This window comes from Populus alba, chromosome 2 (assembly GCF_005239225.2).
Source record: "Populus alba chromosome 2, ASM523922v2, whole genome shotgun sequence".
Lineage (NCBI taxonomy): Eukaryota > Viridiplantae > Streptophyta > Magnoliopsida > Malpighiales > Salicaceae > Populus > Populus alba.
In genome coordinates this window covers 836,890-857,100 of record NC_133285.1, presented here as the reverse complement: position 1 = coordinate 857,100, position 20,211 = coordinate 836,890, and the positions used below count along the sequence as shown (strand labels likewise).

At 36.2% G+C, this 20,211-nt stretch overlaps 2 protein-coding genes, 1 long non-coding RNA gene and 1 other non-coding gene across 5 annotated transcripts; 1 reads left to right on the top strand and 3 right to left on the bottom strand.

Annotated features, from left to right (window-relative positions):
• Positions 1–905: 905 nt before the first annotated feature.
• LOC140955236 (uncharacterized) lies at positions 906–2,582 on the bottom strand. Of its 2 annotated transcripts, none has more exons than XR_012169040.1 (3): positions 2,213–2,582; positions 1,157–1,342; positions 906–1,020 (listed from the first exon to the last, which is right to left on the bottom strand). It is a non-coding gene; the product is annotated as an uncharacterized lncRNA (long non-coding RNA). The 2 variants fall into 2 exon arrangements; XR_012169041.1 differs by lacking the exon at positions 2,213–2,582 and adding an exon at positions 1,422–1,538.
• Positions 2,583–8,579: 5,997 nt separating this feature from the next.
• On the bottom strand, positions 8,580–11,941 carry LOC118041985 (uncharacterized). The gene is made up of 2 exons (XM_035049481.2): positions 9,404–11,941; positions 8,580–9,256 (listed from the first exon to the last, which is right to left on the bottom strand). Exons 1-2 carry the CDS (start codon positions 11,850–11,852, stop codon positions 8,883–8,885), a joined length of 2,823 nt encoding a protein of 940 aa, XP_034905372.2. The 5' UTR covers positions 11,853–11,941; the 3' UTR covers positions 8,580–8,882.
• Positions 11,942–17,278: 5,337 nt separating this feature from the next.
• LOC118041984 (uncharacterized) lies at positions 17,279–18,106 on the bottom strand. Its single transcript, XM_035049480.1, has one exon. The coding sequence runs from the start codon at positions 18,104–18,106 to the stop codon at positions 17,279–17,281; it is 828 nt and encodes a 275-aa protein (XP_034905371.1).
• A 1,986-nt stretch (positions 18,107–20,092) lies between these two features.
• Positions 20,093–20,211, top strand: LOC118042117 (U5 spliceosomal RNA). The gene has a single exon (XR_004686415.1). It is a non-coding gene; the product is annotated as a U5 spliceosomal RNA (small nuclear RNA).

The following is a 20,211-nucleotide window of genomic DNA, read 5'->3' as shown; positions in this document are numbered from 1 at the left end:
CAGTTAGTGGCTGATAACTAGGGATGTTTGTTAAGCTTTCTCATGTATTTAAAGACATGCAGTTAATGAAATACTTACTGAGACATTTTATCAAACACCTTGTGTGTAATTCGTGTTCTTCAATACCAGCATTGTTGTTCTTGATTGTGCATCCCTTCACCTGCACAAAACACAGCAACACAAATTGTCAACAGTGGTATCAGAGCATCTCAGATCTTACAGGACCAAAACACCTTTTTTTTCAAAATCTCAAAAATGACATCCAACAACTTACTTTTAAACTCCCCCATTATATTTACTGGTGAAAACTACCATATTTGGTCAGTGAAGATGCAAGCTTTTCTTGAAGCTTATGATCTTTGGGAAATTGTTTCCGAAGACAAACCAGTAGCTCCCTTACCAACAAATCCCACTATGGCTCAAATCAAGTTCAGCAGTGAGGAAAAGGCAAAGAAATCCAAGGCAAAATCAATAATCCAAAATGCTGTGGCAGAAAGCATCTTCTACAGAATTATGGCATGTAATTCAGCCAAAGAGGCTTGGAACAAACTAAAAGAAGAATACCAAGGCAGTGACAGAACAAGGCAAATGCAAGTGCTGAATTTGAAGAGAGATTTTGAGGCACTTAACATGCAAGAAGATGAAACAATCTCTAAGTATTCTGATCGAATTTCACTAATTATCAACAACATCAGATTACTTGGAGAAGACTTTCCTGACAGTAGGATTGTGGAGAAGGTTCTTGTGACTCTTCCTGAGAGGTTTGAATCCAAAATCTCCTCTCTAGAAGAATCAAAGGACCTCAGTAAAATCTCATTAGGTGAACTAATGAGTGCTCTTCAAGCACAGGAGCAACGAAGAACAATCAGGCAAGACAGATTGACTGAAGGAGCCTTTTATGTGCAAAAAACAACAAGCTGGAAAAGGAAAGAAGTTGCCTAATCTGAGATTCAAAGGCAGAAATGAAGGGGGCAGCACTAGTGAAGCTTCAAAACAAAAGAAGTTTCCTCCTTGCACTCACTGCAAAAGAAACACACATTCAGAAAAATATTGTTGGTGGAGGCCAGATGCAATTTGTGGAAATTGCAAGCAATCAGGGCACATCACAAAGGTCTGCAAGTTCAAAAAATCAGATCCAAAACCTCAACAAGCTCACCTAGCAGATGAAGTTGATACACAGGAGGAGCAATTCTTTGCTGTCACTTGTTTCTCAACAAATGATCCAGCTGATACTTGGCTTATTGACAGTGGATGCACACATCATTTGTGCAATGATGCTGGAATGTTCAAAACCCTTGATGAATCTTACAAATCCAGAGTAAAGGTTGGCAATGGAGAATTTCTGGAGGTCAAAGGCAGAGGGTCAGTAAATGTTCAAACAAGTTCAGGTATCAAAATCATTCCTGATGTGTTATTTATACCTGAAATCAGTCAAAATTTGTTGAGTGTTGGACAAATGATGGAGAAAAACTATTCTCTTCAGTTTAAAGATCATAAATGCATTATCTTTGATCCTTCTGGAGAACAAATGTTCTGTGTAAAGATGAAAAACAGAAGCTTTGTTGTTGACTGGGATAAAGTATCCAATCATGCATATGTGAGTGCTACTCAGGATATTTCAAATCTTTGGCATAAAAGATTTGGACATTTCAATCAAAAGGGCTTGTCAATTTTGAAACAAAAGGAAATGGTTGAAGCATTGCCCACATTGAATGGTGAGATTCAATTGTGTGAAACATGTCAACTTGGCAAGCAATCAAGGCCACCATTTCCTAAAAGGCAAGCATGGAGAGCCAGCCAAAAACTTCAGCTCATCCACACTGACGTGTGTGGACCTATGAAGACAGCCTCATTATGTGGTAACAAGTATTTCATTCTCTTTATTGATGATTATACTAGGATGTGTTGGGTGTATTTCATCAAATTTAAGAGTGAAGTATTTACAATCTTTCAAAACATTCAAAGCTTTAGTTGAGAATCAAAGTGACATGCTAATTAAATGCTTAAGATCTGACAATGGTACTGAATATACTTCAAATCAGTTTCTTGAGTTTTGCAACAGCAGAGGCATTGTGCACCAGTACACTACACCATACACACCACAACAAAATGGTGTATGTGAGAGGAAGAACATGACAGTAATGGAGATGGCTAGATGTCTCTTACTTGAAAAGAAAATGCCAAACAAATTATGGGCAGAGGCAGTCAATACCTCTGTTTACTTGCTGAACCGACTTCCAACCAAAGCACTGGAGGACAAGACACCATACGAAGGCTGGAATGGTGTTAAACCTGCTGTAGATCATCTTCGAATCTTTGGCAGCATATGCTATTATCATATAGCTGAGCCAAAGAGGAGCAAACTTGACAACAAAGCTCAAAAGGGAGTTCTTGTGGGTTATGGAATAACAACCAAAGGATACAGAATTCTTTGCTTACAAACAGAGAAGGTAATTCTCAGCAGAGATGTGAAGGTTGATGAAGCAATCACATGGGATTGGGAACATCAGAAAAATATGATTTCTGATCAACCATTCACCATTCAGCCCCAGCCAGTAGCTGATGAATCAGTGGATGATTTTTCAGTTAGAGGCACAAGATCATTGGAAGATATTCACCTAAGATGCAACATGGCAATCCTAGAACCAACCAGCTATACTGAAGCTCAAGAATTTCCAGCATGGAGGAGAGCAATGGAGGCAGAAATGGAAATGATCAACAAAAATGCAACATGGCAGCTGATTGAAAGGCCTAAGCATCGCAAGGTGATAGGTGTAAGATGGGTTTTCAAAACAAAACTCAATTCAGATGGGTCAGTATGCAAACACAAGGCTAGATTGGTGGTAAAGGGCTATGCTCAACAATATGGTGTGGACTACCTAGAGACCTTTGCTCCAGTAGCAAGGTATGATACTATTAGACTTCTCATTACACTTGCAGCACATAACTCTTGGCAGATTCACCAACTTGATGTCAAGTCTGCCTTCTTGAATGGATTTCTTGCTGAAGAAATCTTTGTAGAGCAACCCGATGGGTATGCTGTTAAAGATAAAGAAGATCATGTGTATCTACTTAAGAAGGCCTTGTATGGGTTGAAACAAGCTCCCCGAGCTTGGTATGACAGAATGGACACACATCTGCTTCAACTTGGGTTCAGCAGAAGCCAAAATGAAGCAACTTTGTATGTGAAATCATGTGGTAACCATTTTCTAATTGTATCTATTTACGTAGATGATATGCTTATCACAGGAAGTGAACTTGGAATGATCCAAGAGTTCAAAGATGAAATGAAGAAGATGTTTGAGATGTCTGACCTTGGAATGATGAATTACTTCCTTGGAATGGAAATGATGCAATCCAGCAATGGCATTTTTACATGCCAAAAGAAGTATGCTTCAGACATCTTAAAAAAGATTCAAAATGGAGGATTGTAAACCAGTAGGGACTCCTATGACAACAAGTATCAAGCTTAGCAAGGATGATGAATCTGAAAAAGTGGATGAAAGTTTGTATAGAGGCTTAATTGGCAGCCTTCAATATCTTACAGCAAGTAGACCTGACATATTATTTGCTGTGAGTATTCTTTCAAGGTTCATGCATTCTCCAAGGGAGACTCATTTCATTGCAGCAAAAAGGATACTTAGATACATCAAAGGTACCATTGATCTTGGTATTTTCTGTCCAAAATCATCAGAAGGGGCTGTGGAACTAAAAGGCTATACTGACAGTAGGGGTGTTCACGGTCCGGTTCGGTCCGATTTTAACATAAAAATTCAACCGAACCGGAAAATACCATTTCTTGTTAATATAAACCGAACCGAACCAAAAACCGATTCAAACCGAACCGGTTTTGTTCGGTTCGGGTCGGTTTTTTAGCCTTAGAAACCAGAAAAACCGAAACTAATTAAGTAAAAAAAAACTTGGCTGAATCACAATCATTAACAAACTTGGCCGAATCATATTCAAAAAATCCTTGTTGAAAACTTTGAATCCAAGCTCTTCGGTTGAGATCAATTGAATCAAAATCACTAGATCTATCTTTAAGCCTTGTGCACAGAGGAGAGGGAGAGAGGGAGGGGCAGGGCCAGGGCCACTGGAAAAGGGGAAGGGGGGAAAGAGAGCGGGGAGGGAGGGATGGGGTTGCTGGAAAGGGAAGGGGGAAGGGGGAAGGTGAGCAGCTCGAAAGGTTTTGGGAGGGAGAGAGAGTGGGGAGGGAGGGGTTGATGGAAGGGGGAAAAGGGAAAGGGGAGGGTGAGTGAGGTGGAAAGGTTTTGGGGAAAAGGGAAGGGGGATGGTGAGTGGGCTGGAAAAGTTACGGGGAAAAGGGAAGGGAGAGAGTGAGTGGGGTGGAAAAGTTTTGGGGAAAAGGGAAGGTTTTGGGGAAAATTTATTTTGTTTTAGATTTAATTAAACTGGTTCGGTTTGGTCCGGTTTAATCGGTTTAAGCTTTTTAAAACCGGAACCGAACCGGACCGGGTGGTTTTTTAAAATTTTTAATCGGTTTATTCGGTTTTTTTTCTCGGTTCGGTTTTTTCGGTTAATTTTTTCTCGGTTTTCTCGGTTTAATCGGTTGGTCGGTTTTTTTGAACACCCCTAATATCTAGCATTCCAAAATACAGAAGGAATTATCTTTTTTCTTTTCCTCGGAAAAAGTCGAATCAGCTTCAACATTCCTTTTTTATTCCAGGAATAGCTATTTAGGCTCCGTTTGTTTGCAGGAAAGTGAATTCTGGGGAAAGTGAATTCCGGGAAAGTATTTTCCGATGTTTGGTAGTGTTATGGAAAATGAACTGGAAAACACTTTCCAGTGTTTGGTTATGTCATGGAAAAATGAGCTGGAAAATAACTTATTAATATTTTATTTTTCTCAAGTTTATTAAAATAATGAGGAACAAATCTTACAAATTAAAAAAGTTGAATGAGAATGAAATTGAAAAAAAAAATATGATTTCATAAATTATCTCAAATAAAACAAATAATAATCAAAATAATAGGGATCAAATCTAAAAAATTAAAAATAAAATAAAAAATGAAGAAATTAAAATAATAATAATCAACATTTCATAAATTATTTGAAATAAAATAAGTAACAATCAAAAGAATGAGGATTAAATTTGATAAATAAAAAAATTCAATAAAAAAATGATAAGAAAAAAGCAAATAACAATTATAAAAAATAAGGACCAAAGTTAATATAAAAATAAAATTTTAAGAGATGAAATTGAAAAATAAATATTCAAAACAAAAAATATATAGCAATCAAAAGTTTGAGGATCAAATTTGATATAATCAACAAATAATGACATTTCTAAATTTTTCACAACTTCCGGAAAGTGTTTTCCCCTCAAATTTTTCAGGAAAACACTTTCCTGAAAACCAAGCCAAATTTTCCTTTTACTGGAAAGTGTTTTCCATTGACCAACTTTCCTACTGGCAAACAAACACAAGAAAGTTTGGAAAGTGCTTTCCCGGAAATCACTTTCCGGAAAACAAATACAGCTAAAAGGAAAACACTTTCCTGAAAACCAAGTCAATTTTTTTTTTGACTAAAATTGACTGGAAAGTGTTTTCCGTTGACCAGAAAGTGTTTTCCGTTGACCGGAAAGTATTTTTCGCTGACCGGAAATTGTTTTCCGTTGATCAATTTTCCTAATGACAAACAAACACAGGAAAGTTTGGAAAATGGTTTCCCGGAAACTACTTTCCGGGAAACAAACAAGGCCTTACTTACTATTTTATAAATAAAATAGATTCACTAAATACTTCTCAAGAAAAGGGAAAAAAAATGATTCATCAAATCAGAGCCAAATCCGACATGCAAAACCCAATACGAGTCCACAACTTGCCAATATGGAAAAGGCCCAGATAAGAAGCCCATAATCTTATTCAGACATAGCCTAGCAGCCGAGCTCATCTGGATAATAGAAATATCCAAGGAAGCGCGTGGTCAAAACCCTCAAGGAGGGTCACGCGCCTCCAAAACCGGTGTTTACTGCCTGGCTTGCATTGTTAAACAACTCGTAGCACCAAAAATTAAAAAATGAAGAAAGGGAATGCCCACAGTCATAGTGAAGCAGGCAGCTTCAAATAAAATGCAATTTGAGCAATGTGAGTTGATGGAATGCCAAGAGTCATTGTTTTCTCAAACTACTCAATTTTTATTGGTCTCAAGAATTTGCCACTCAAAAGAACAAGCATTCCATCTTTGATCTGGATGCCCCCCAATCATAAGTTTTTTTACCTCAGCAAAATAAAAATGAAGCAAGGCCATGATGAATAACTTTACAACAATGCAGCATTTCAACACAATCTATACAGCACATACAAAAATTGGCAACCGTGAAAAAAAATGGAGAGAGAGGGAGGGAGGGGAAAACCAGATTGCTGCTAGAAAGAACTCCAATTGCCAGAACTCTTTTTGGGAGTTTGATCTTCAGATGAAACCTTAAAGGGGGCACTGGAGCCAAATGGATCTCCATCATCAAATGAAGAGAAAGCACGGCTGTGGCCAAAATCTTTGGAGCTGTTTATGGAGTCGAACCTTGTAAGCTTTTCTCGTGGTGAAAAGCCTCCTTCATTCATGCTGAAGGAATCAAATCTCGAGTAATTGTCAAAATGGTCCCCTGCTTCGCTGAACCTTGGAGAGTTGCCAAATCTTGACATAGGGGAACCTGCAACAGATTCTTCAAAAAAAATACTCTTTTTCTGGAAAGTATTCGTTGTTGATGTGGATTCCGTTCTGATTGGCTTTAGACCAAAATCATCAGATCCAAAAAATGTCTCTCGTTCTCAGAAGAGCCCTGCTAGATGACACAACCAAATAATTGAGGGCAATGTGAAGAGATATCTCAGACTCTTAATTGGTGTCCGAAAACAGACTGGATTCGTGGGCGTCTTGCCTGTTTATGGTTGAAACTGAACGATAAACTATAATTGAAGGAGAAAATCTAAGCAACCACCATCTCTGCTTGATTAAGCAATAAGCGGGAAGATTGAAAAATCGTTGGTTTCTTTTTTCTTTTTTCAGCCTAATCTGAACGACTTTCTCGCGTTTCTAAATTTGTTTGGATTTGAAGTGAGGGTGTAAATTTTAATAATCAAAGGCTCTTGTAAATATTTAGAATGAATTACTCGTAATCTTTTTTAAACTGACTTTTGATTTTACATGTTTTTCTTTAAAATCATAAAACTAGACTTACTATTTTTTATTATCGTGTTAGAAGTAACTTTTAATCTAAAAAGAGATGATTTATTTATTCTAAACCAAAGACTTTTATGGCATTCTAAGTTTGATCTCAAGATTTGTAAGTCAGAACCATAGAACCATCCATCTTAAACAAATTAGTTATTTCAATTTTTAATTTTTTTTATGGTGACGGGTGAATTGGATAATGTGTGATGGATATCCAATTTGGATTGAGGACTTGATTAAGAATTAGGCAATAGTTGGAGGACTTGACAAGTAATTGCAGAAGGAGACCTGTACAACCCTACAATCTTGTCTTTTAGGGGAGGATTTGCCTTTTGGTTTTGGATGATGAGGCCCTTGAATTGCCACGTTTGTGGGTTCTGGTAACTCTTGCAAGAATTTGAAATCTAGTGCTGATTTGTCTTGCTCGTATAAAAAGGCTTAAGCCAACAGCTGCTTGGGCTTTGTTTCGTGTTCATGTTAGAATAATTTGTTTTTGTTTAGGTTCAATTGAACAAGAAACTGATGCGGGGCTGTAATCATTAAAGAAAATTATTGAATATACACAGCCATGGGATAATTAATAAAATCCTAAATAAATATATTATCCTTGCATTGTAATATAATTGCAGAATTGCATCGGCGACTTGTCAATTGTCACCAAGATAAGGGGTATGTATATAGAGCTTTCATGCAGGAGAATATGAACTGTCATATAATCATCTGTTATAATTAGACTATGTAAAACATTTAGCATATACGATCTATGAGCGAACGTCCAAGGAAAAATATTTTTTTTCCTGGCTTGTCTAGGGGCATCAGGACAGTTGCACATACCCCAAGCTTTTTCTTATTTAAAGATATCATGAAGGGGAAATCAATGGGATGATCAATGTGATAACAAGGTAAAGGATTTCAACTTCAAAAATTGGTTTCAATATTTTATAAATCAGATGCTGATACGAAGAAATCATGTGCTCATAATCGGATACTATGATATATTTTCTCTGTTAATAAATGTCTCTGAGACTGAAAATAATCTATAGCTAGGCATCTTGTACAGCTACAGTGTTGTGCATTTTACTAGATAGACATGGTGGCCGACATTGGGGCATGCTGATATCCAAAATTTACACAATGGAGGGTGGACATCTCGACTCACCATCCTTTGAGGTCAAAGCTTGGTCCCAAACATGAGACGTAAATCTTTCTTTGGAGTGGAAGATGATTGGAAATTCCATCTGTGCCAAATGATAAATAATAAGGTGCATCATTCAGGAAAAAAAAGAAGAAGCAAAACATGTTGCTCAGATAGTGACAGGAGTCAGAACAGACTGCAGAGAGTAGATCCAATCACTGCTTTCAGGCATCTATTATACAAGAGCTTGCAGGGACAAATTAATGGAGTTAACAAATATCTTCTGCATATTTCAAGTTGGGATTTGCCTAATTATAAGATGAGTGATGATTTCAATTTAACCTAGACGTGCAGAGAGGTAGACTTAATATGATGCTCATGTATATTGATACTATCATGCAAAAGAAAAGTGTGCATTATTAAAATTACAAAGACATGTAGTGTGCTAAAACGAAAGAAAAGAAAAAACAGTTCATCCAAATTTAAGAAATACTATAAATGCATGCTCTTGGAGGCTCTCGTTGAAGTTCCATGCGAGATCGAAGTTGATTTTTTTCAGAGAGGAACTGTGATCTCACCTACATTTGTGTGCATGGCAAGATTTCGCAGCTCCAACAAAGAAATCTCGAGACCTCCCAATAATCTCTTGGGAGATAGAAATTCTTGAGACACGAATTTCATTGAAGGTCGATATTTTGGATTTGAATGTAAGCAAGAAAATATCTGACTTGCAATGGTACATATATTTTGTACAACAATCTCATTTGTTGGAGGTGGCAAACGAGGATCTAACACTTCTTTCAGTGTAATAGCCTGAGCAGATAATGATAGGATATCTCCCGGATGCCTTCCCATCAAAGTTTCAAGCGCCACAACTCCGAAGCTGTACACATCACATTTCTCTGTCACCGCCATAGTATAAGCCAACTCTGTCCATATACAAAACGAAATTAATATATAATATATATATATATATATATATATATATATATATATATATATATTTAAAAGAGAGTTTGCTTTAGTTTTGCAGTGCATGAGTGGTAAACATGCATGTTAAGAAGAAATATTTTTACCTGGGGCAATGTATCCATAGGTACCAGCAAGTACAGTATGGTTGGACGAATCAGGATCGAGAAGTCTGGCCACACCAAAATCAGCAACAAAAGACTTGGATTCTAAATTCAATAGAACATTGCTGCTTGATATGTCTCGATGAACAATTGGCGGGTTGCAATCATGATGCAAGTAAGATAATGCGTGAGCAACGTCTTTGATGATGCGTGCTCTTTTCATCCACTTCAATTCCACAGCTCCGACATCATTTCTCAAGGCACAAAACAAGCTTCCCTTTTCCATGTACTCGTAAACAAGAAACATGCAGCGCTGGTGCAAACAGAATCCATAAAGCTTTACAATGCTCTTGTGACGTATTTGTGTGAGCACTTCCACCTCATTTTTGAAACTCTTGTCAAAAGCCGGCTCCTCTGCCTCTTGACGATGAAGTTTCTTCAAGGCAACTAATTTCCCACTTGGAAGGTGTGCTCGGTAGACGCTCCCATAACCACCAGTTCCGATACAATATCTGAGGTCAAAGTTCTCGGTCGCTGTAATGATGTCTTCGTATGCAATCGTCCCATCATAATTCCATACGGAAAACAAGTCTCCATTCTTTGATGATGCTGGCTCAGGTTGGGTAGGCTTGCGTTGAGACAGATAACAACATCCGAGGCACAAGAGACAAAGTGAAATGGTGGTGATAGGAAGAAATATCTTGATGGAATGAATCCTGCTGTTGTCTTTTGAAGGTGGGGAGTAAATAGATGGACAACGTGAGAAATTAGGGTGTAAATATTTGTTACCCTCAAATGCAGTAGCTTTAAAAGTTGCCAAATTGTTGGTAATTTTCCCATGAAGAAGTAAATCACATGTGAAATAAAAATCAAAGGGTGGTGGCAAAGAAAAGGGAACAGGACCTGAGAGGTTATTGTAATGAAAATTCACATATTTTAAAGAGTACAAATCATATAGTTCGGAGGGTATCTCTCCACTTAAATTATTGAAGCTCAAATCTAGGGAGGTCAAATTATTACAATACTTCAAAGATGAAGGGATGGATCCGTTGATATGGTTGACAGAGAGGTCTAGTGTTGTCAAGCTTGTTAAATTGCCTAATGAAAAAGGAATCAAACCGGTGATTTGGTTGTAGGAAAGATCTAGAAGAATCAAATTAGATAAAAGGCTCAAAGTTGAAGGAATCGAACCACTGATACTATTTGAACTCAAATGTAATTCTTCCAAATTTGTCAAGTTCTGTATTTCTAAAGGGATGGATCCGTTGATTTGGTTGCCATCGAGGTCTAGTGTTGTCAAGCTTGTTAAATTGCCTAATGAAAAAGGAATCAAACTGGTGATTTGGTTGTAGGAAAGATCTAGAAGAATCAAATTGAATAAAAAACCCACAGTTGAAGGAATTGAACCACCGATATTGTTTGAATCTAGAATTAATTCTTTCAAATTTGTCAAGTTTTGTATTTCTAAAGGGATGGGTCCATAGATATGGTTGTAAGAGAGGTCTAGTCTTATTAAATTGCCTAATGAAAAAGGAATCAAATCGGTGATTTGGTTATAGGAAAGATCTAGAAAAATCAAATTGGATAAAAGGCCTAAAGTTGAACCATCTCGGATGAAATTGGAGGAAAGATCTAAATCTTCTAGGTTCGTCAAATTTCCTATTTCCAAAGGAATGAATCCACTGATTGCGTTGCTAGAAAGGATCAAAGACCTCAACTTGGCTAACCTACCCAATGTGCGAGGGATTGAACCAATAAGTGTATTATAACTCACGTCCAAACTCTCTAGATTTTTCATGTTCCCTATTTCTCTAGGGAGGGCACCTTCGAGACTATTATGATCCATATGTAAATGCGTTAGATTGTCTAAATGACAAAGTGCCGAAGGGATTGGGCCACTGAATCTGTTACCAGACAAGCTCAAAGTAACAAGATTTTTAAGATTGCCAAGTTCTGGAGGGATGGAATTGTTGAAATAATTGTAAGAAAAATCAAGCTCAACCAATCGGCTGAGATTTCCAAGTGAAGACGGTAACTCACCTGCTAGATTATTTGAGGACAGGTTGAGGTATCTGAGTTGTGGGAGGATAGAAATTTGAGGTATCCAAGTGATGCTCCCACTGAGCTCATGGTTGGCCAGGTGGAGACGGGCAAGGTTTGAGAAGCAAGAAAAGTTCATCTTTGCAAACTTATATCCCACCTCGACGAGCTCTGGAGGTGGGGAAATCTCAGTGATGCTTCCAGCCCGATCACAGACTATGCCAGTCCAGTTGCAACGATGTGAGGTGAGGTTGCTGTGGTCACTCCACCATCCACTCTCAAGCAAAGCCTTGCCTTCTGATGCTAGCAAGGCCGAGTCATCAAGTGCAGCCAAAGATACAAAAATACAGGACAAGAAAAATGAGATGCTTAAAATTGCAAGAAGTTTTGGCTCATAATCAATGGACGCCATGTTTGTGTCTAAGGCTTCCCTTCAATGATAATGCTAAATTTATTAATGAAGTGCATGGCATCAATTCCCATGGACTCGTTCCAAGTCAAGATCGTCTGGTCTTTCACGTGTACGTTGTGATTAAGAAAAAGGCCAATCAGTTAATTCTATTCTCCCTGATTTTCATGGAAAGAGACCGAGTAGAAAAATAATGCCATTAATTTTTGGATTTGATCCTTAGTCAATATTCCGTATTGCCCATGTCATGTAGATTGAAGTTGAAATAGTGAAAACATTATCAAACATGCATGCTCTTCGAGGCTCTTGTTCAGGTCAACATTAGATCAAGCTGATTATTAGTCTATATTGATAATCCGGATTGCCTGTTCAGGTCAACAGTAGATTGGTCAGGTTGGACTCAACTTGTCGGCTAGGACAAGCTGATTATTAGTCTATATTGACGTGCAAGATCAGTCGGGTGCGCGCGCGCGCGGGGGCGAATAGTGACGATCTTGACTCGAACTACTTCAAGGAAAGTTTGCCCATTGCATGCTCTTGGAAGCAACCGGATTATGTACTCTATTTATGAAACAAAGGGCCTACAAGACGTGGAATGAGTCCATGAAAAAGCCATGGACATAAAGCTTTCATAAATTTCGCAGGGAAGCACTAGACGCAAACATGGCCTCCAAGACGCGAGCAATTATTATTATTATTATTATTATTAGAAAATATACTAAAAGGGATCAGCCTTTCACTGTATCAATCCACAGTGAAAGGCTGAAATGTCTTCTTCTTCTTCTTCTTCTTTTTTTTTTTTTTTCTTTTTACTTTGTTTTATTTTGCTTTGTTTTTTCTTTTCTTTTTTTTTTCTTTCTTTTTTTAAACTGTATTTTTTTTTAATGAATGTTTTTTTTTGTTAATGTTAAAAAAATTTTCTATTTAATTATCAAATTTTTATGATATAGGTTTTTGATTTGATGGGTTAATCCGGTTTTTTTTTGTTTTTCTTTTTAATTAATTTTTTCGAGTGCAGTCCATAGTGAAACGCTTAATTGTCTTTTTATTTTTTGCTTGCTTTGCTTTTTTAAGCTGTTTTTTTTTCTTTTGTTTTTTTCTTTATTTTTTTAAACTGTTTTTTTTTTTCATGAATATTTTTTTGTTTAATTTTTTTTATTAGTGTTAATTTTTTTTATTTAGTTATCAAAATTTCATTACATGGGTCCTGGGTTCGACACATTAACCCAAATTTTTTTTTCTGGTTTTTCTTTTTAATTATTTCTTTTGTTTAATTTAGTTTGTTAATGTTAAATTTTCTCTATCTAGTTATCAAACTTTCATGACACAGATTTCGGGTTTGGTGGGTTAACCTAGCTAATTCTAGGTTAACCCGTAAATTTTTTTTTCCTATTCAGTTATCAAACTTTCATGGCACGAATCTCAGATTTGACGGGTTAACTTGGTTTGAAAGGTTAACCCTGTTAATTCGGATTTTTTTCTTTTTTTTCATTAGTTTTTTTCTTCATGCAGGCTTTTCTTTCTTTGTTTTTTTTTTTAAATTAATTTTTTTTGTTTAGTATTTTTTTTTTGCTTTTTGTTTTTTTTTAATTTAGTTTGTTAATATTAAGTTTTTTTTGTATTTAGTTATCAAACTTTCATGACACGAATCCCAAGTTTGACGGATTAACCTGGTTTAACGGGTTAATCCAGTTAATTCAGATTTCTTTTTCTTTTTCTTCATGTAGTTTTTTTTTCCTTTGTTTTTTTTCTTTTTAATTAATCTTTTTTTTTGTTCATTTTAGTTTATTAATGTTAATTTTTTTTAATTTAGTTATCACACTCTCATGACACGAATCTCAAGTTTGACAAGTTAACTTGATTTGGTGGGCCAATCCAGTTGATTCATATTTTTTTTCTTTCTCTTTATTAGTTTTTTCTTCCAATTTCATCTTTAAATATTGTAATTAACTATAACTAAAAGACATCAATCTTTTTTTCTTTCAATTTTATGACATGAATCCCAGGTTTGACGGGCTAAATCAGTTGATTAAGATTTTTTTTTCTTTTTCTTAAGTAGTTTTTTTCTTTCAATTTCATCTTTTAATATCGATTTGATTAAGAATTAAACTTTATGATTTGTTTTGTTTATTGGTCATTAAATTATTGTGATCTCATGAGGGGATTTTATTGTACTCGTCCTTGCAAAGCACTATTCATCGAAGTAATACTTTGCTTTATTTTTTTTTCTTTCCAATTAATAATTTTTTTTATTCTATAATATTAATTTTTTATTCTTTTTAATTATCACATTTTTTATAACAAAATCTTGCAACCAGGCTCATATCAAAGGCTCCAGGTTTGATGTTGCAACCAAACTCACTTAAACTTGGATCATGCAAGTTTAATATTATTATTATTATTATAAATATAACTTTTGGATCAGGAGTAACAAATAGACCCAATGCTCTTAGGTATAACTTTGTAAAAAAAACCTAACACTCTTAAATTTTAACTTTTTTTAAATATTTTTTTATATAAAAAAATTGACCCGTAGCGTAGCACGGGCCACGTTACTAGTAAATAGCTAAAAGAGATCAGTATTTTACTGTGGACTGCACAGTGCAGTCCATAGTAAAACACTATCCCTGTTGCTTAACATTTTTTTTTAGCTGTTTTTTTATGCCTTTTGAGAATTTTTTTTACTTCTTTCTTTTTTTTTCTTATAACAAATTTTTTTTTGTTTAATTTAGTTTATTAATGTTAATTTTTTTTATTTAGTTATCAGACTTTCATGACACGTTTTCAGGATTTAACGGGTTAACCTAATTTTTTTTTCTTTTTTATTCTTTTTAATTAATTTTTTTTCGTTTAGTTTAGTTTGTTAATGTTAAATTTCTTTCTATTTAGTTATTAGACTTTCAAGATACATATCCCGAGTTTCACAGGTTAACATGGTTTCACGGGTGAACCCAGTTAATTCTGGGTTAACCTGTCAATGTTTTTATTTTTATAAATTTTTTTGTTTAATTTAGTTTGTTAATATTAAAAAAAATTTATTTAGTTATCAGACTTTCATGACACCGATCCTGGGTTTAACGGGTTAACATTATTTGACAAGTTAACCCGGATTTTTTTTATTTTTTCTTTTTAATTAATTTTTTTCGTTTAGTTTAGTTTGTTAATGTTCACTTTTTTTTATTTAGTTACCAGACATTCATGACACGAATCCGTGGTTTAACGGGTTAACTTGGTTTGACGAGTTAACCTGTAATTTTTTTTTTTTTGCATTTTTTTCTTTTAAATTAATTTTTTTCATTTAATTTAAATTGTTGTTTTTTAAATTTTTTTTCTATTTAGTTATCAAACTTTCATGACATGGATTCCGAGTTTGACAGATTAACCTGGTTTGACGAGTTAGCCCAGTTAAACCTATTAATTTGTTTTTTTCTTTTTAATTATCAAACTTTCACGATGCGAATTCAAGGTATGACAGATTAACCTGATTTGAAGGGTTAACCCAATTAATTCATATTTTTTTTTCTTTTTCTTCATTAGTTTTTTTTCCTGTTGGTTTTTTTCTTTGATTTTTTTTTAACTAATCTATTTAATTATCACACTTTTATGACACGACCTTGCAGCCAGATCCACGTCCAATGCTATTGCGTTTGGTATTGCAGTCCAGACACTTTTATGCTAGGGTTAACCCAAGTTTAATGTTATTATTAATATTATAAATATTACTCTTGTGTCAGGCGTTGCAACCAAACCTAAGATTTTTGGGTACAACTTTGCAAAAAAAACCTAACACTTTTTAAATCTTGATTATTTTTTAAATGCAAAAAATAATTGATCCTCGGCATCGCGCGGGGCATGTAACTAGTTATTTTCTACACGGTCTCTTTCCATGGAAGGATGGATTGACTGCCTGGCCTTGTTAGTTTTCAAATGCCACTATTCTTTTGAGTGACAGATTGTTGAGACCAATAAAAAAAAACTGAGAAGTACGAGAAAACAATGGTGGTGAAATTTCATGTTCTCATTTTCACCCATCAACTCACACTATTCAAGTTCCATTTATGAAAGCTTTATGTCCATGGCTTTTTCATGGACTCATTCCACGTCTTGTAGGCCCTTTGTTTCATAAATAGAGTAGATGATGATCCGGTTGCTTCCAAGAACATGCAATTGGCAAACTTTCCTTGAAGTAGTTCGAGTCAAGATCGTCACTATTCGCCCCCGCGCGCACGTGTAGTTGATGCCAAGACATTACTCCTGCACAGGTCCAAAATGTATCGAAAAGTTTGGCGGCATTACATTGGAGTATTCAAGAAGCAGAAGAGGAGTTGGAATGTGTCTACAGACTACTAGTGAAAACCAGAGTTTCTCTGCTGAACATTCTCAATCACTAGTACACAAGTAACTTCCTCGTAGTGAGCAATGTTTTCTTCTATCAGCTTTCCATTTGTACAAATTCGCTAGCTGTATCTATAATACACAGTGTAATTGGATTGGTTTATCTCAAATAAAGCCTTCCCTCTCGTTCATACTCTAGCTATCTCTGACAAGTGAAAACTTCACTATTATTATTTTTAAACAATAGATAAAGAGATAGAAAACTGTTTTTCCATGACAGGGATGTGCGCCTCTTCTGTCTGTCTCAGTTTCATGGATTTTTCAGGGCTGGTATGGCTTTTCTATAAATTGTTGGAAATCCTGTTGGTCCTCTCATCATTAAAAAAGAAAAGGGCAGAATCTTTATTTTGCACCTGTAAATGGCTGAAATTCTTTCCATTTAGACTAATCAATCCATCATCCATCTTCTCCATTTCGTTGGCATCAGCTTGCCCGTCACATGGAATACGCCCGGATTTCAATAATTTGGGAACCATAGACCATCCAATAGCTCTTGCCTTTAGTCAACAAATGAAAGACTAAAAAACTATTAAATCAGCATGCTAGCTGATGGTGTTATCCGACTCGGGTCATTAAGCCTGCTCAACCTTCTTTCGTAACATTTCCGGATATGTTTCTGTTGACAACGATCATGCTTTGGAAGAAAAACAAAAGCACATTTTTCCTGATACAAGGGAATGGGAATAGCTATAAAACCTCTGCCTTCTCTCTTCTTTTCCATCCAACTTTATTTATGTGCTTTGTAAGTAGAAGAGATGTATTTTTATTCAGGAAGCAATGACCCCTGCGAGATCAGATAAGAACTGAAACAGATTTCAGATAAATTCTGAAGGACCAACGTATAAATTCTCAAAGCAAGATATTGAAATAGAGATGGAGCATGTGATTAAGATAATTGTTACTGTATTGTTGTATTCATATTGATTTTGATAGACTTGTACATGCTGTATATTTACAACTCCGGCAAAATTGCTTTACAAAATTGTACTGAAGGATGGTGAAAGCAAAGCTGTCCATCTTGAGAAGTGCATCAACTAGTGGTTGAGAGTATTGAGAATGGAGACTCTGGCTTTCACCAACTTTCTGTAAACGCCCTCCAACTCCTCCTCTGCTTCCTGAATGCTGGACTCTAATGCCTCGAGTCCTTTCAATACATTTTGCGCTTGTACAGGGTTGATGTCTTTGCTTGACTTCAGGACAAGCAATTCAGCATCTATCTTTTCCAATTCCTTGGCTTCGTCTTCGCTTGATACACGTTTGGATTGAAATAATTTTGAAACGACAGACCAGCCATGGGAGCTTGATCTTGCCTTTGGCTGAGAAACCAAGGACAAGAGAGATTGGAAAATTTCAAGGCTTATTTCTTTAACGTCTCTTAGCATGCCGAGTGTATCGATTGCTGAAGTGTTTTTCTTTTCCACGCTCTTCAAGTTTCTGAAGCATTTGCGGATTATTTTATTAATTTGTTTCCTAGAAACCATATAAGCTTCAACTTCAGTTGCCAAACCAGATTCCCCACCTTTTCTTCTTCTGATGGATGATTCAAGTAGCTGCAAGCATTCCTTCATTGACGAAAAAACATCTCTGGTTGTGCCGCATACATCCAACAAGAGCAGTGATCCATTCAACAGCTCTTCTGCCCTTTCTTTGTGTTGTTCGTTGGAGAGGGCTTGTTGGGTTAGTGGCAACTGAAGAAAATCATCGACACACTCATACAAGACTTTGAGGCCACTCAATTTGCGGTAAACTGAAGTGGAAGTTGTTTGTGATGATCTCAACCTTTCCAATTGATTTTCGACACTAACATTTAGAGGATGAGATCTGGAGGGTAAGCTGATAGAGCGAACATGACAAGTAGCCATCTTATTCTTTAGCAGAAAAAACTTAGATGCTGATGTTGATACAATTGATCTTCGGAGTTGTTGTTCAAGAAACCTCCTCTGGGCCTCTTATATATAGAATAGGAAACAACAATAGGGAACGCACTGAATCCAGACTTGCATTTGCTGTCATGTGGCAAGTTTTCTGACCATACCGACTTTCTCTCATCTTGGTTGTAGTTAAAGAAGCATAATGCCAATAAAATAAGCTCAACTGATCATAAATTTACAAACAATAGTAGACAGAATATGATCATCACACCATATGCATAATTTGGCTGGAATCTCATCACGTGAAATGTTCTGATCTTAATCTCACAATGAAGTTCTTGGAGCTAATTGATTACTTAAAACAAGTCTCTGACAAAGTTGCTTCCTGCTTCGTTGACATGCTGCTCTACAATGGGGTATCAACTTCAATAATTAATCTGTACAGACTAGATTAAATATGAACACGTATGGCAAATAGGTGGATCCTGCTTAATCAGACACAAACCAGCTAGGATGATCACTTGTGTGCATTCATTAACAAATACATTCCATGTTTGATTGATCTATATCGCCGTACACGCACCACCAAGTCAAATTTAGATGCAAGCAATAGGCTGTCAAGATTCCAGTTGCTCCTCACCCAGTATATCAATGAGAGCTATTTGATACTTCCGAGCCTCGAAATCCATTTTCATATTGAAACTCAAGAATAATAAATATATGTGTTGGGAAAATATGGGTGCAGTCCACTTGCGTGCATATATATTTTATTTGATTGATATGCTTATGCAGGGTGTCATGGCAATGAAGCAAGGAAACAATTTTGTCAGAGACCTGAATAACTGATCTATATTCATTTCATTATCATTAAAAAATAGTGTTCGTAGCAATGGTTTCTTTATCTTTGCCTCTTTAATAGCACTTCACTAAGCTATGATCTGTAAATTTCAGGATATTCAAATGTATCCTGCTGTGATGATAATTTTTCTGTCTGCAACATAGGGGTGTGTGGTTTAATATCAAGAGTATTTTACAGGCAGAAAGCCGGGCCTGTCGGGAAAATGCAACACATGACAGCAAATTCGGGTCTGGAACGATGGACTTGGAATTGATACTTTTGTTGCACATATAATGGATGCTAGAGGAGTTCGTTTAACTACTTTGAATTTCATCCTGCTTGCATCGCATCAGTGGAGGTTTTTTCTTCTGCTAAAGGAGAAGAATGGATGCGTTATGAAAAAACAGCTCGATGGAGAATATATGAGGTGCTGCAACAAGACCAGAGAAAGAAGCTAAAACCGATGAAGCTGGCAGCAGGAAAATATCCGAGAGGCAACAACTGAGAGGAGAAGTACGCAGCTGGAAGGCAATTGAACATTGAAGGATCAATCATGTTTCGAAATACCATGAGAAATACAGGTACCTATGCATTCTGAACCTTCAGAATCCAGTAATTGTGACACAACCAATCCATTGGAACAATGTGGAGAAGTGTTCTCTTTCTGGCGTGATTGTTATAATTTCCATGGTCTACCAGTGCATTTATGTAACCATCCGATCAAAAATTCCAATACGATTGAATAACAAGATAAGAAAATGGATTAGTTGCCCTGCACGAATGTTTCCCAGAAGATGACAGGGCCGTATACAGGGAAACTTGGCTTGTGTGAAATTAATAACCATATCCCACTTCGGCTAAAACTAAAAGAGAAAAAGGGCTGAGGCTATAAATAAGAAGCACAGAGAAACTGCAGAGCATGCTTACCTGGACGGGGTCAATGGGCGATCAAGAAGGTCCATGGCCTAGGTCAGTGACGTCTATTGCACTTGGAATGGCTGCTGAGCATTTCTTTCTCACTAGTTCTTTCCACTGGTCTTGCATTTCTTCCTCACTAGTTCTTTCCCGTGATAATTACTGTACATTCATGGTTTCTTCTTTGAACAGATTGGAGTATGGGCGTTTGCCTAATAAGATTATTAGCCTGTGGTGAGCACAAACCGAACTATTCTTTAGCCTTTTACTAAAGAATACCGTGTGCCATCCACAGATAGCGGCATACGCCGTTTCTTGAAGGGTTCTCTTTCCTTGAGAGAGA